This window comes from Thamnophis elegans, chromosome 12 (genome assembly GCF_009769535.1).
Source record: "Thamnophis elegans isolate rThaEle1 chromosome 12, rThaEle1.pri, whole genome shotgun sequence".
Classification (NCBI taxonomy): Eukaryota; Metazoa; Chordata; class Lepidosauria; order Squamata; family Colubridae; genus Thamnophis; species Thamnophis elegans.
The window spans coordinates 11524782-11541135 of NC_045552.1; the positions used below are offsets into that span (position 1 = coordinate 11524782).

The 16354-nt window shown below is 49.0% G+C and overlaps 1 protein-coding gene across 2 annotated transcripts in view; it reads left to right on the top strand.

Annotated features, from left to right (window-relative positions):
• Window positions 1-373: 373 nt before the first annotated feature.
• Window positions 374-16354, top strand: part of APLP1 (amyloid beta precursor like protein 1) — a 58630-nt gene continuing 42649 nt past the window's right edge. For both annotated transcript variants that reach the window (XM_032228214.1, XM_032228215.1), the window contains exons 1-3: window positions 374-740; window positions 10775-10942; window positions 15106-15235. In XM_032228214.1, the coding sequence (XP_032084105.1) occupies window positions 624-740; window positions 10775-10942; window positions 15106-15235 (415 nt within the window). In that variant the 5' untranslated portion in view covers window positions 374-623. The remainder of the gene's footprint in view (window positions 741-10774; window positions 10943-15105; window positions 15236-16354) is intronic.

Here is a 16354-nt window from a genome sequence, read left to right on the forward strand (position 1 = left end):
CGGCTCTTCCCAGCCCCGCGCGGTCCGACTTCAGGTTCCCCGAGGACCGGACGGCTTCGCCCGCAGAGAGACGGCGCCTTCCCCGTTGGCGGAGTCCCCGCGTCGCCGCCTGGGGCGGGGGCGGGACGTCCGAAAGGGGCTCCCCGCCGTCTCCTCTATAGACCCGGGAGCAGCAGCAGCAGCAGCATCCCCGTCTCTGCATCTCCAGCCGCGCTCTGCCCTCCATCGCGCTCCGCCTCCCGGTGGCGGCGGCGGCTCCGGCGTCCCCTCCTCCCTCCTGGGCGTTCCGCGGCTGCAGGCAGAGCGGACGGGCGGGGCCAGGCAGGCGAAGTGGGGCGGGGCCGGCCAGAGCCTGCAGCCGCAGCAGCGGGGAAGGCGATCGGCAGCGGCGGCGGCGGGGCCAGCTCCTCCTGTCACAACCCAGCTGGGAGCAGAGGCAGCGGCAGCAGCGCTCCAGGCTTAGCGCAGCCCCATCCCAGCCCCGGCAGCCGACTCCATTTGCAGCAGCCTCTTGACTTGGCCGCCTCTCCCGCTTCAGGAGGATCCCCGCCCCGAGGGATCGAGCGATCGAACGCCGTACAACAGGGACGAAGAACCGAGCCCTCGGCGGACGGGGCGAGCTCATGGCTGGCTCGACGGGATGCGCCCCGGCGGGCTGGGCTGCTGCGGCGCGATGGCTCCTGGCGCCCCTGCTCTTGCTGGGCTCTTTCCCCGGACCCGGAGGCGCAGCCAACACCCAGGTGAGACCCCTTCCTCCCCCTCCCCGGGGGCGGAGGTGGGGCGGCTTGAACTGGACCGCGTCCTCCGGAGGTCGCGCGTGGGAGCGGCGGGTGGGTGGCAATCGGTGCGCAAGGTTGGGTTGGAAGGAGAAGGAGGAGAAGGCAGCTGCCCAAGGTCACCGAGCAGAAGGGAGCTGCCCGGCGGAGACGCTTCCCGTTCTGGGTTTCCTTCCAAGGGAAGGCGAGAAAGGAAGCGCGTTGCCGGGAAATCCCAAGAAGGGGGGAAAATGGGGTTTGGGGTGGGGGGAAGAGACAGGAAAGCGCCCATCTGCCTTCCACACCCCGCTGCCCTCCAGCTCGGTGGGACTCCACTTTCTATCATCCCCAGCCTTCGAATCTTGATGTGCGCCTGGTTGGGGGGGGGGGAGGAAGGCCACCCATAGACCAGGGACTTCATGGCCAAAAGGTGCTGAATCGTTGCGTTCTTGGACTTGCCTTTGGCCCAGCGCCCAACCTTAAGGAAAAGCTGCCATTTGCTTTGTGTGGTTTTTTCCCCCCCTCTGGTTTATGAGAAGGAGATCCACTCCACCCATCCAACCAGATGCTTCGGAGTGGGAAGTGATCTGGCGCTGGCTGGTGCCCTGTCCTCGTTCAAATCCCTTCCTTTCCTCCCACCCACCTCCCCAAACCATTGCAACCTTCTCCTCAAGACTGGGTGACGGTGATTAACATTTTGGAGCCGATGGCCATCCTCTCATTTCGTAAGCTGGTGGTGGCAGATTTCCAAGTCACATCCGCTGGAGGCTTATTGCTACAAATGAGCCCCATGGACTTACTCTTGGCTGGGTAGGCGGTTGCGAGGAAACCCACAATCTTTTGCAAATTCCCTCCGTCTTCACGTAGGGATCAGTGCGGGAAGCCCAGATTGGCATGCATATGTGTGTGTGTGTGTGTGTGTGTGTGTGTGTGTGTGTGTGTTGCATTTGTGCTGATAAATAAATAAAGGGAGACTAGTATAGATCTATTTCAAGCTATTTAGCTCTCATCAGCTAGCCATACCCTTACTGGGATTTGAACCTGGGCTGTATTACATATTAGGCAATTGTGTTAGCCATTAAGCCACACAGGCTCTCCTCCTTTATCAGCTAGTTTGTCACTCATGTATGAGATAACAAGAATAAGAACACAGGTAATGGGTACAAATAAATGGGGACAGTAGCACAGGGACGGTAGACACGCTGGTGCGCTTATGCACGCCCCTACTTTTAATTTTATTTTATTTTAACGTGGAGAATCCTATTTGACCATCTTACTCTCTCCTGCTTTCTGGAACGGGATGTCCTCAGCCGAGATGGTCAGAGAGACCCACGTCTTCTGCAGGCCTTGTAGAGCAGGGAGCCGCCAACCTTTCGGACTTCAGGGACCACTAAATTCATAATTTTAAATCTCATGGACCACTAAGATGATTTAAAAAAAAAAAGATCAATAGTATTTAGTGCAATAGAAAAAAATGCAGATAGTTTTTGGGCCAACCACCAAAATGTTCTCGTGGACCACTCCACCAGTGGTCCACGGACCATCAGTTGGTGACCTCTGTTGTAGAGGGAAGGAGATGCTGTCCTACTTGTAGGGGGGGGAAATAGCCAGCAGATGGGTTCGAGGTAAGGCTAGATGACCTCGAGCCACAGGATTGGTCTCAATTGTCCAACAGTCTAGTGCAGTGCTTTCCAACCTTGGCAACTAGAAGATGTCCGTACTTCAACTCCCAGAATTCCCCAAGCAGCGAATGCTGGCTGGGGAATTCTGGGAGTTGAAGTCCGGATATCTTCCAGTTGCCAAGGTTGGGAAACACTGGTTTGGTGGGTACTCTGTAGCCAACTCCTGTCAAATGTGCTCACAGCCTGCCACTCTCATTGGGGAACAACCCAGAAAATCCGGTCTCGACATTTGCAGGGACATAAATGGGCTTGTATAGGGTCTCCCGTAGCCATCGTTGAGTCCTTCCGTCAGCATTTTGAACCTTCTGAAGCAGAATCCACTTGGAACATATCTCATTTTTAGCCCTTCTGCTCCAAAATCTGGAGACCTCGTATACGTACTACAGTTGGAATAGGAGGCAAATGGGCATCGGCGGTTCTCATTCACAAATATCCCAGGCTGCGTGTGACGCTGGTCATAGTTGCACACACACACACACACACCCCTTCTCTCCTCTTCCCCAAGCCCTGTGTGATAGGACCAGTCAATCCCCTCCTCCAGCCGGGGTCATTAAAAGGCCTCCTTCAGAAATGTTAAGCAAGAACATTAAGCAAGACGGGAGCTGCCTGTCTTTCAAGGCTGACTCTCTCTTTAGAAAAATCCCACGCTGGCCCATGATACGAAGGCCTCTTTCTCTCTCTCCATCTCACAGGTTATGATCAAAGTCTGCACCAAAGAGTTAACTCCTTTGGTTTTGTACATTCGAATTTTATCGATGGGGAGAGGGTGTTTTTCTCCCCCATCCTCTTTTGTGAGGAAGGGGGCTTTGCTCCCTTGCAAAACTATGTCGGCATCCAAGGGGATGGGGTGGGGAGAAACCTGGCTGCTGGGTGGAATTTCTCCTGCAGTCTCCCTAGATGGGACGGTAGAAAATCTGGCTTGAACAATAACCCAGTAGGCAACGTGTTTCTTGAGCTGGGCGTAAGGGAGCCTCCCCCACCCACCGCTGATGGCTCAGTGTTCTGGAACTAAAGGCTGCTTCCTTTGTGGTTGGCAACACCTGCACCGTTTCTTCCTTTCAACCGCACAAGGAGGCCGGTTGAATGCCAGCACATTCCGCCGATAGGGAAAGCCACGAGGTGAGTGGCTGCACCTGGGCTTGCTCTCAGGGATCCAAAGAGATGCGGTCCACTCCCAGGAGATCTGAACGGGTTGGCAGGAAGGCAAGGAGGCTGGAAGGAAAGGAGGAAGGAAGCCAGAGGGAGGAAGAAAAAAGAGGAAGTGGGGGGAAAGGAAAGAGGGAAGGGAGAAAAGGAAGGAAAGGGGGAGGGAGGTGGGAGGAAGGAAGGAAGGAAGGAAGGAAGGAAGGAAGGAAGGAAAAGAGGGAGTGAGGATAAAGGAAGGGAGGGAGAAAAGGAAGAAAGGAAAGGGGAGGTGGAAGAATGGATGGAAGGAAGGAAGGAAGGAAGGAAAAGAGGGAGTGAGGAAAAAGGAAGGGAGGGAGAAAAGGAAGAAAGGAAAGGGGAGGGAGGTGGGAGGAAGGAGGGAAGGAAGGAAGGAAGAAAAAGAGGGAGGGAGAATAAAGTGAGGGAGGGAGAAAAGAAAGAAAGGAAAAGGGGAGGGAGGTAGGAGGGAGAAAGGAAGGAAGAAAAGAAGGAAGAAAAAGTGGAAGGAAGGAAGGAAAAGAGGGAGTGAGGAAAAGGAAGGGAGGGAGAAAAGGAAGAAAGGAAAGGGAGGGTGGTGGGAGGAAGGAGGGAAGGAAGGAAGGAAGAAAAAGAGGGAGGGAGAATAAAGTGAGGGAGGGAGAAAAGAAAGAAAGGGGGAGGAAGGTGGGAGGGAGAAAAGGAAGGAAGGAAAGGGGGGAAGGAGGGAAGGAAGGAAGGAAGAAAAAGAGGGAGTGAGGATAAAGGAAGGGAAGGAGGGAGAAAAGGAAGAAAGGAAAGGGGGAGGGAGGGAGGGGGAAGGAATGAAGGAAAAGTGAGAGTGAGGAAAAAGAAAGGGGGAGGGAGAAAAGGAAGAAAGGAAAGGGGAAGGGAGGAAGGAAGGAAGGAAGGAAGGAAGGAAGGAAGGAAGGAAGGAAGGAAGGAAGGAAGGAAGGGGGAAGGAAGGGAGGGAGGGAAACTGCTGAAATACTCAGTGAAGAGGTTTGATGGATGGCCAGAAAATGCCTGTCTAGAGAGAAGCATGCTGGAAGAGGGCATAGCTGAACAGAATCCTAAAGAAGAACATTTAATGTTAGCACCTTCTGTCTCTTCATCAGTGGAGTCAAAAGTTCTAGAGGATGGGGAGGGACCCTAAGACTAGGTTTAGTATATGCCGCGATTAGCCATCAGGTGGTTTGCTTCATTTTGGTGTCATACTGTATGCCACAGGAACTCCACCTTTGTCGTTTGAAAGCTGTGCTTTCTGGTTCCGTGGTATGTGTGTGAACCCAGGCAGTTGCAGCTTGGTTGAATAAAACATTGCTTTGGGGAAAGCTTAGTTGAACCCCAATGCATCCATGCACCCTGTTAGCAAAAGGGCTCTGGCCTTCGTGTGCCTGAGCATCAAAGGCCCAGGGCTGTGAATGCAGGCGCGAAGTTCAAAGACCTCGAACTGTATTCAACCACGCAATTCTAGTCATCTTTTTATTGGGCAGATATCCAAGAAGATCCCAACCCAACCTTTTCCTCTTGTAGGAGACAAAGTCAACCGAGGTTGTACCTACACCCACGATGCCGCCCTTACGTGTCTCTGCTTGACTTTTACTAGTGTTTGGGAAGCCTGTGTGACTTCACCTTTGTTTCCCTTAGGGGGGTTACAAACAACAGCTGGAACCTCAGGCCCATTCAATCCTTTTTAAAAAGGGACAATAACTGTTGTAAGTAAAGGAACTTTAAGATCAAGGGAGGTACTAATACCACTCTATAAAGCCCTAGTAAGACCACACCCTGAGTACTGCATCCAGTTTTGGTCACCACACTATAAAAAAGATGTTGAGATTCTAGAAAGCGTGCAGAGAAGAGCAACCAGGATGATGAAGAGACTGGAGGCTAAAACATATGAAGAACATTTGCAGGAACTGGGCATGGCTAGTCTAGTGAAGAGAAGGACTGGAGAGATATGGCAGTAGAGTTGCAATATTTGAGGTGCTGCCCCAGAGAGGAAGGGGGTCAAGCTATTTTCCAAAGCACCCAAGGGCCAGACAAGGAATAATGAATGGAAACTGAACAAGGAGAGATTCAACCTGGAAATAAGGAGAAATTTTCTGACAGTGAGAACAATCAACCAATGGAACAGAAGTTGCCTTTGGAAGTTGTGAGAGCTTCATCAATGGGAGGCTTTCAAGAAGAGATTGGATTGCCATCTGTCAGAAATGGTGTAGGGTCTCCTGCGTGGGTGGGTGGGGGGGTTGGACTAGATGACTCTATTAATATGTATCTGTATTAAGTGCAATCATGTGATTTTACCTTCATGATTGGAATATAGCTGGAAGAACATTTAAAGGCCGGGAGGAGAGAGAATTTTTAGTGCAGCAGCAATGGGGTGAGACTAGATGACCTTTAAAGCCTCTGGAGGAACCTTTGAAGCATCTTCTAGCTTGATGAATGCTAACATTCCCCATATCTGCCTTAACAGAGTGGGAGGAATTTCTCTCGTTCTTATCCAAAAAGAGGCCGGGGAGGGTCCTGCTACATAGAAGTTCAAAGGGAGTGTCCACCTTGTGGTCACTTCATCCCCAGCCTTCATCCCAGACCATTTTTCCATCCCAGCTTCCAACTGAGAGGGAAGGGGAGCTCCCTTAAGTAGAATAGAATAGAATAGAATAGAATAGAATAGAATAGAATAGAATAGAATAGAATATCTAATAAGGAATAGAATAAATATAGAATTTAGAATAAGGAATAGAATAGAAAAGAATAGAATAGAATAGAATATCTAATAAGGAATAGAATAAATATATAATTTAGAATAAGGAATAGAATAGAATAGAATAGAATATCTAATAAGGAATAGCATATACATAGAATTTAGAATAAGGAATAGAATATCTAATAAGGAATAGAATAAATATAGAATTTAGAATAAGGAATAGAATAGAATAGAATAGAATAGAATAGAATAGAATAGAATAGAATAGAATAGAATATCTAATAAGGAATAGCATATATATAGAATTTAGAATAAGGAATAGAATAGAATATCTAATAAGGAATAGAATAAATATAGAATTTAGAATAAGGAATAGAATAGAATAGAATAGAATATCTAATAAGGAATAGAATAAACATAGAATTTAGAATAAGGAATGGAATAGAATAGAATAGAATTCTTTATTGCCCAAGTGTGATTGGACACACAAGGAATTTGTCTTTGGTGCATATGCTTTCAGTGTACATAAAAATATATAATACATTCATCAAGAATCATAAGATGCAACACTTAGTGATAGTCAAAGGTTATTAATAAGCAATCAAATCATAGTAGGAAACAAATAAAGCAATAGAAATCTTAAAGATACAAGCAACATGGTTATAGTCATAAGTGGCAAGAGGTCGATACTAGGAAGGAAGAGAAAAATAATAGTAGTACAGACTTAGTAGATAATTTGACAGGGTTTGGGGCATTAGTTGTTTAGCAGAATGATGGCCTTCAGGGGGAAAACAACTTGTGTCTAGTTGTTCTGGTGTGCAGTGCTTTATAGCATCGTTTTGAGGGTAGGAGTTGAAACAATTTATGTCCAGGATGCGAGGAGTCTGTAGATATTTTCACAGTCCTCTTTTTGACTTGTGCAGTGTACAGGTCCTCAATGGGAGACCCTAGCCCTGGGAAAGGTTGGGAAAATTCTCCCACTGCCAAAAGGGACGTCATTCAACCGCAATGACCCTTGTTTCCCCACCCGGCTCCTTCTGTGTGCCAAGAGACCCTCAACCTCCCTCGCCACCCGCTCGCCCCTTTCCAATCCTTCAGGCCCCGCACGGGAGGGCTGTCTCTTCCTTTGATCTCATCCCCCCCACCCTGGCACGCCTGCCCTGCCGCTGGGTTGGCCGGAAGCCCAGCCTTCGCCATCTTAACTGGTCTTCTGGAAGCAGCACCTGGGAACTTCCACCCTTTGGAGAAGGGAAGAGAGGGGTGGGAGAGCGAGAGAAAACAGTTCCCAGTGGCACGTGGAGTGGAGGGCGGGGAAGGATGAGAGAAGCCTTCTTAGAGGCTTTTATGCTTTTGGAAAGCTTCCTCTTTCTCCCACCCCCACCCCCCACTTTGGAAGAGTCCACGTTGGGCCCTGTTGTAAAAGATTGGGAGAAAGATTGGGAGAAAGCAGGGTTGATCCTTCCTCCCTTCCCAGCTCACCAAATGCCAGGTTGGGGGGGGAGGGGATGGGGAATGGGGGAGTGAGAAACAGAAGCAGGGATTAAAGCTCATTTATTAATCCTATCTCCATTAACTACTTCCTACCCAAGTCCAACTCCCACCTTCCTGCCATCCCTGGGTGATTTTCAGAGCCAGGCAGACAACCCGACCCTCGATTGGAAATCCACTCCGCTCTTTTCTTTTCTCTTCCCTTTCTCTTTCTCTCCCTCCCTCCCTTCCCCAGCCCTGCATTTGATGTAGGGTCCAGTGGTCAGTTTTCCATCAAACCACAGCAGCTGCTTAATCACTTAAAGCATCGGCTTAGCCCTGAGATCCAGTTTAATCCAGGCCTGATTTCTCCTTTGCCCCTCCGTTTAAAAAAAAAAAGACTTCCATTAGGTGGTGGGCCCCGCCCTCTTTTCTCCTCCATCCTTCCTGCCCCTCCCCAGGGGGGAAAAAAAGCCAGGTTAGACTATTCTCGTAACCTGGATGCAGCCCACCAATTCTCCCTTGGATGCTTCCCACTTCTCTTTTAAGGATGAGGAACCGAGGAGGGGAGGGGAGGGGGATTTACTGATTTTTAAACTAAATTGTCGCTTTCCAGAAAAAAAAGAAATGGATGTCCTGGGTGGAATTCAGCCCAGAGGTGGGAGTGGCAGGGCGCGGGAAAGAGAAATCGGCCAGCTACATCACTGCTTCTTTCTGGGTCACCGGCAGCCCTCAAAATCCCCTTTCCGTGGGGACCGACCTCCAGGTTCTTCCCAAGGGTTCTCCAAGCATCCATCCTTAAAAACAAAGGATGCATCTTCCCCCCTGCATCTTCAAAGACTCTGCAATTGACGGCCTTTTCCAACCCATAGCCAGGATCTCTTTTACTGCATCCAGGATTTCAGCCGGAAGCTTTTCCTAGATTTGGCTAGCTGGCTGGTTGAGGTTGTGTGAAATGGATGCTTGGGAAGTCCTTGTCAGTCGTTGTCCAACGGCCCTTCCTTACTAGCACTGAGGATGTTACCTTGTTTGGGTAATGAAACGTCTGCAAGAAATCAAGCAAGCTCAGAGGGCACCAAAGACCCCACAGTACTCTTCCCCCACTCCCCTCCTCCCCCCTTCCCCTCCCCTCCTCTTCCTCCACCCTCCTCCCCTTCCTCCTCCTCCCCTTCCTCCTCCTCTTCCTCCCCCCCTCCTCCTTCTCCACTCCACAATCCCCATTCTCTTCTAGCACTGATGATACTACCTAGTTGGAATAATGAAACATCTGTAAGAAAACAAGCAAACTCAGAGGGCACCACAATCCTCTTCCCCTGCTCCCCTCCTCCTCTCCCCTCCTCCTCTCCCCTCCTCTTCCTCCCTCCTCCTCCTCCTCCCAACAAACAAACTCTGGGCACCAAAGACCCCACAGTTCTCTTCTCCCATTTCCCGTCCTCCTTAGCCACTCCACAATCCCCGTTCTCTTCTAACACTGATGATACTAACTAGTTGGGATAATGAAACGTCTGCAAGAAAACAAGCAAACTCAGAGGGCACCAAAGACCCACACAGTCCTCCTCTCCCTCCTCTCCTTCTCTCCTCCTCCTCCACTCCACAATCCCCATTCCCTCCTAGCACTGATCATGTTACCTAGTTTGGGTAATGAAACGTCTGCAGGGAAACAACCAACCTCAGAGGGCACCAAGGAGCCCTCATGTCAACCTGGAGCTACAAATGTTCTCCTTGATTGGCATGGAATGGCTTGTTTCTTGCTTTGGAAAGTAGGGTGCAGTTATGGAAGAAACAGCTCTGATGCTCAAGTTCAGGCTCCTGTGAGAAGGAGGAGCAGATAGAGCTGAGAAGACAAGGACCCCAACGGCTTCTGCTGCACATGATTTTGCACAACCCATGATAATAGGCTAAATCAGGTTTCAATAGTCTGCCATAAAGAGGGATGTGGTGGCTCAGTGGCTAAGGTGCCGAGCTTGTCGATCATAAAGGTTGGCAGTTCTGTGGTTCGAATCCCCAGTGCCGCATAATGGAGTGAGCTCCTGTTACTTCTCCCAGCTTCTGCCAACCTAGCAGTTCGAAAGCACGTAAAAATGCAAGTAGAAAAATAGGGACCACAATTTGATGGGAAGGGAACAGCGTTCGTGGACCTTCGGCATCTAGTCATGCCGGCCACATGACCACGGAGATGTCTTCGGACATCGCTGGCTCTTCGGTTTTGAAAAGGAGATGAGCACTGCCCTCTAGAGTCGGGAACGATTAGCACGTATGTGTGAGTGGAACCTTTACTTTTTACCTTCACTAGTCTTCCATAGCTTAGAATGCTACCTGCCTGGGAATCCGATGTTGTGGGAATGCAGCCCTTGCGTTTTGCCAGCTCAGGTACCAGGATCAAAGGTCCTAACCAAATCCAACCACAGGTCATTGCCAGCATCGGGGCTGAGATGCTGCAAGCAGCTCTTGCTGGAGGGGCAAATAAGAGGAGTGGGAGCCTTGCGGAAGGAGGAGGAGAGAGAGGAAGAGGGTGGAAGGTGAGGTGAGGAAGAAAGGAGGAGAGGAGGTGGAGAAGGAAGGGCCGGCAAGTGGGGGTGGACCCTGTGAAGAGAAACAGTAGAGGGAAGGGGCTGGTTGATGCAGTATTCATTTCCATCTGGGAGCTGGTCTCCATGGCAACAGAGAAGATCTGGGAACTCCATTGGGAGCGGTTGCCACAGCAACAACATCCTGGTGGTTACTGGAGGAGGAGAAGCCAGAAAGAAAGATGGTGCAAACACAGATGGGAGGGGTGGGGGGGGAGAAAGGCCGCCAGGAGCGAAAGAGCAGGTCGAGGTGGAAAAAAAAAATTAAAGAAAGGAGCGGGAGGGAATTTGCTGAAGTGGAAGAGTCTCGCGTGACAGACGATGCCCTTCGGATGTCACCTTGGCTGCAGTCCGATCATCATCGCAGCCACCAGGCGTGACTGGCGCTTCCGCTTGGCGCTTTTGGCCGGACCTGTTGATTAATCTTTCCCCCCCCTATCCCTCTCTCTCTCTCTCTCTTTGTGCTTTCAGGGGATGGGAGCAGCCCTTGGGCCCACCCTCGGGACCCCACAAGTGGCCATGTTTTGTGGGAGACTGGTCCTCCATCTCAACGTCCAGACAGGCCGCTGGGAGCCTGATGCCATCGGCACTCACACCTGCTTTCGTACCACTGAGGAGATCAGGAGCTACTGCCAGGAGGTACACACACACACACACACACACACACACACACAGTCATAAGCATGTCCTCTCTCATCTTCCTCCCATCTCCTTCCAAAGATCATTTTTCTGGTCCTCTATAGAGCCGAGGTGGCTCAGTGGTTAGTACTGCAGGCCACTTCAGCTGACTGTTATCTGCAGTTCAGCGGTTCTAATCTCACCGGCTCAAGGTTGACTCAGCCTTCCATCCTTCCGAGGTGGGTGAAATGAGGACCCAGACTGTGGGGGGCGATATGCTGACTCTATAAACCGCTTAGAGAGGGCTGAAAGCCCTATGAAGCGGTATATAAGTCTAACTGCTATTGCTAAGTACGTTCTCGACAATTGAGCGGGACAAAAATCTCCCCGTGGCTAAGCGAGATAGCTGTTAAGTGCACTTTGTCCCATTTTGCAACCTTCCTGTTAAAGTCATCCCTGCGGTTGTCAAGTTGGTATGGCAGTTTGTTCAGAGAATCTGCCTTACCCCTCCTCCCCCCTCCCTGCCTCCTCGGTTGACCTTGCTCGTTGGAAGTCAGCTGGGAAGGTCGCAAAGGACGCCAGGATACTGCCACTGTCGTAAGTACATGCCAGTTGCCAAGCATCTGAATTTTGATCACGTGATTGCAATGATCGTAAGTGTACAAAACAGTCGGAAGCCTCTTTTTGGGGGGGGGTTCCAACAACCGGTTCTCCGAACTGCTTAGAAAGTTAACAACCGGTTCTCCCGAATAGGTGCGAACTGGCTGAATCCCACCACTGCATCTAACCCATTTTTTAAAAAAAAATCAGCCTCCTCTTCGTTAGTGCTTCCACCAGGCCTGTTCTTGCCTAATCAACCAACACCTCTCCCGTTGACAGTCCCAGGGACTCAGGAAACAGTTCATCTTCATTTCTACTCAAACTCTCTGACAGTATCTCCAACTGGGATGAACTGAGGGAAAGAAAATTCACATGTTCTGTAGGTAGTCCTTGAGTTACAACCACAATGGGCTCCATGTTGTAAGCCGTGAGGGTCATAAAGCGGTCCTATGGCTGACCTGATTTTATGATTGTTCTTTTGTGGCGGACGGTAGTTTTGCCCCCAAAACCCCCAAAATTGTTGATTTTCAATGAAATGGCTGTAAAATGTCACCCATAATTGTGAGATGCTGCAAATAGTCATAAATGTGGCCCGGTGAGTGAAAATATGGTCACATGCAGTGGTGAGATTCAGACGGTTCGAGTAGGTTTGGTAGAACCGGTAACTAACTTTTTGTACAGTTCGGCGAATAGCGTTCCTTCCCACGCCTGGCCTGAGGTGGGTTGCTGCCGGTTTGACCCAGATCAGCTGAACCAATAGTAGTGGTGGCAGAAGGCTCCGCCTTCCCGCCCGGACGCCTCTGCGCATGCGCAGAACATTGTGAACACATGCAAGCACACGTGGGAGCGTGCCCAAACAAGTAGTAAAAAAATTAGCAACCCATCTCTGGCCTGGCCCCACCTTGCCCTTCCTCTCCCAGCCACTCCTCACCTTCCTACCCAGGCCCCTCACCCAGCTACCCAGCTACTCACCCGGCTGGGAGGCAGGACCAGTAGCTGGGGTGGGGACAAGGAGTCGCTAGGAAAGGAGGGATCAGGCATAGCCAGGCATGGCGAGGAGAGGTGCCCCTCAACGTGAGTGACGTTGAGTTGGCCATGCCCACCCAGTCACATGACCACCCAGACACACCTACCCAGCCGGTCATTAGGGCAGAGAACCGTTGTTAAATTATTTGAATCCAAGCACCAACCACTGTGGGGATGGCCCACCCTTCGTAACTTCAAAACCACGTCAGACTTCGAATGGTTGCATTCAAAGAACTACCTGGACTCCTGTCCTGAAGAGGCCAAGTATTGTGCCCTCAACGACACTGATTGTGACATCTCACACTTATTGCTCAGTGCAAAGAAAGACCCAACAAGAACTGAGCTACATATTTGACAATTATTATCCAGCTGGGGTTGACTCTAAGCAATCATATAGGTCACGATTTGCCAACGTTGGCAACTTTAAGACGTGGGGACTTCAACTTCAAGAATTGAAGTCCGCGCGTCTTAAAGTTGGGAAATTCTGGAAGTTGAAGTCCGCGCATCTTACAGATGCCAACGTTGGCAAAACCTTATACATGGATAGACCTTCTAGGATGAACTTTGACAAAACTGGTCCTTCAAGTCCTTCAACAGCCCACCCACCACCACTATAATCAAGTCCACATTAGCAATAGTTAGACTTATATACCGCTTCATAGGGCTTTCAGCCCTCTCTAAGCGGTTTACAGAGTCAGCATATTGCCCCCAACAACAATCCGGGTCCTCATTTTACCCACCTCGGAAGGATGGAAGGCTGAGTCAACCTTGAGCCTGGTGGGATTTGAACAGCCAAACTACTGAACTGCAGTCAGTTGAAGTAGCCTGCAGTGCTGCATTGAACCACTGCGCCACCTTGGCTCTTCTCACCCACCTTACTACGTCTAAGGTCCACCCACCTTACTACGTCTTCTCGGTCCTTCTACCTTGCATGATTTATCCAAAATATGAATATTTGTAACTGATAATTAATACCTTAGGTAAGAGCTCTGGATTAATACATCCCATGATCCCTTTGTTTGCTTTCCTGGCTATTTATGGTATTCTTGGGAGTATGCTCCAGCACCAAAATTCAGAAGCGTTGATACTCTTTCCATCCTGCTTCTTCAGAGTCCGACTCTTGCTTGCATAGACCAGACTAGAGTGTCAAAACTATTGCTTGCATAGCTCTGATCTTCAGGTTAGGTTTACACATCTCGTAGAATCGGAGTGCTTTTTCCAAGGACTTCCTTGTTAGGAAAGGGGGAGTCAGGAACTCCAGGTTTGCCATTCAGAGGAGCAATATAGCGTGTATCTATCCATCACCCTTTGAAGTGTCTCAAGGGAGAATGGCTTCCTAATGTCAGGATTCCAAGTAACACCCCTAACAAAAGAAGAGTCCTAGGGTTGAGTTTCCTCAAAGTTCCATTTTATTAGAGATGTCATATTGGCACATCTGGGAAAACCCAAATCTGAAAGCTTCCAGGGTTTCCCCACCCAAATGAAAGTCCAAGTCCCTGCCCGGCACCCACATGTCCATCACATGATCCAATCAGGCACCATCCAAACTGGAGATGCCTCCCAGTCACCTCATCGCAGCTGCTGGGCAACACAGCCTTGACTTTCAAAGAAAGAATGTTATTATGGCTACATATCTGAAAAAAAGGTTTTATTTCTTTTAAAAAAACACAAATATTTCATCATTCGTCAATCATTAAAACATTGAAGTACAATTTTTTTTGTATGCCACTCCCTCCCTCCACCCCCCCAGCCCCCCTCCTCCTTCCCTCCCCCCCGACTTCCCAGAACCCGTACACGGTATGGATTTTTAACTAACACAGTCTAAAATCTATTCAGAAAAAAGAAACAAAGAGATTAATGACATTCTACATTGACCTTAGCTTCTGAACTAACTTTTAACAGTTTAAATCATTTCTGATCTTAAGCATAGGCTAACTGGAATTTCTTGGTCCCGTATTTATTTTGTATATAGTCAATCCATTTTTTCCAGTCTCGTTTATATCTCTCATTTGAGTGATCTTTAAGATATGCCGATATTTTAGCCATCTCGGCTAAGTTTGTGACTTTCAATGTCCATTCTTGAGTTGTAGGCAAGTCTTCCTTCTTCCAGTATTGTGCCACCAACAGTCTTGCTGCAGTTATTAGGTGCAGAATCAAGTTAGTCTCTACCACTGTAAAGTCAGTACATATACCTAGTAAAAATAACTGAGGAATAAACTTTATTCTTCTTTTAAAAATATTTTGCATAACCCACCATATTTTTATCCAGAATGCCTTAACCTTTTGGCAGGGCTACATATCATCCACACCAGAGGTGGGTTCCTACCGGTTCGCACCAGTTTGGTGCAAAATCGCACGCACACCAAACCATCAGTTAATGCTGGCAGGAACCCGCCTCTGATCCATGCTCTGTATAATGCCCCCCACCTCCCAGTTTCCCACAGTAGCAAATGTGGCAGGCCTGAAATCCCACAGGTAAAAGATGACTTTCAAGTCTTCCACATCTGTTTCTCTCTGCCCTCTATTTGATGCCCTACTAACGGCCATTTGCCCTGCAGGTATATCCAGAGCTGCAGATCACAAATGCGGTGGAAGGCACGCAGCCAGTTACCATAGACAAATGGTGCAAGAAAGGACGTTCATCATGCAAAAGCCAAATGCACATCGTGGTACCCTACCAGTGTCTTGGTAAGCGCATTGTCCAGCCGCCTGACTTGTTTGCATCTCCAGTTAGGGATGATAAGGACTGACTTTAAAATTGGGAATGAAATCACGTGCCGTTGTCATTTTCCTTGTTCCTTCTGTTGCTTTGGGGGTGGGGTGGGGGGTTGTGCATTTGAAAGCACCAGCTTGAACGCAAGGAAGGTCTTGCTACTGATAATTGCAAGCCCCCCTCCTGTCTCCCTCGGGAACCTTTTGGCAGATGGGGGCTCAAGAAAGATTAAAAATGTGTAGTGTAGGCCAGTGTTTCTCGCCCTCAGCAGGCTTAGGATAGACGGACTTCAACTCCCAGAATTCCCCAGCCAGCATGCTGAAATTGGAGTCCACCCATCCTACAGCTGCTAAGTTGAGAAACGCTGGTGTTGGTCCATGCTACAGTGTTATGTACACTTAACTCTGATTCAGTAGAAATCAAAGTTATATGCATTTAGTCCAATTCAGTGGGACTTTATTTTTGAGCAGAAATGAAGAAGCGGCTATTGGTGCAGAAATTGGTTATGGACAAGGCGTCTGTGTCATTCTTTTCCAGGAAAAATTGCTATGGTGGCACTTTCCCCACTAAATGCTTATTGCATTACAATTAGAAAGGAAGCCACTTGAAATCCTTCAATAGTTTAGGGTCTCAGTATCGGGGGGCGGGGGTGGGGGGCAAGGCAAAATGACCAGTGACAAGGAATTAGGAGTTGCAATCCAAACTTTGGCGCAGAAAACCCCAAATTGTTTATCTCTGTCATTAACATTATCTTGCAGTTCTTGGAGTTTTTCCAATTTGGGGTTGCAGATAATTCTTTAACTTACCAATTTTCCAGGCAGAGATTTTAGAGTGAAGCTTGTTGCTATAGATATTTTGGTCTTGCCTACTTTACACATGCTTTGAAGGGAATTTTGCCTTTTGTCAAATTAAACTTTCGTCCATCCCGATGAACCTTTGGCAAATTAATACTTTCCATGCTTGTCAGGCGTTGGGTCCCATAATTCCTGGCCATTTTGACTGGGCATTATGGTATTATAGTCATGATCAGACCAAATCTGATCTACAAAACCTCCTGCCTTCAAAACTGGTGCTAAGCTACTCATGTCTCTCTG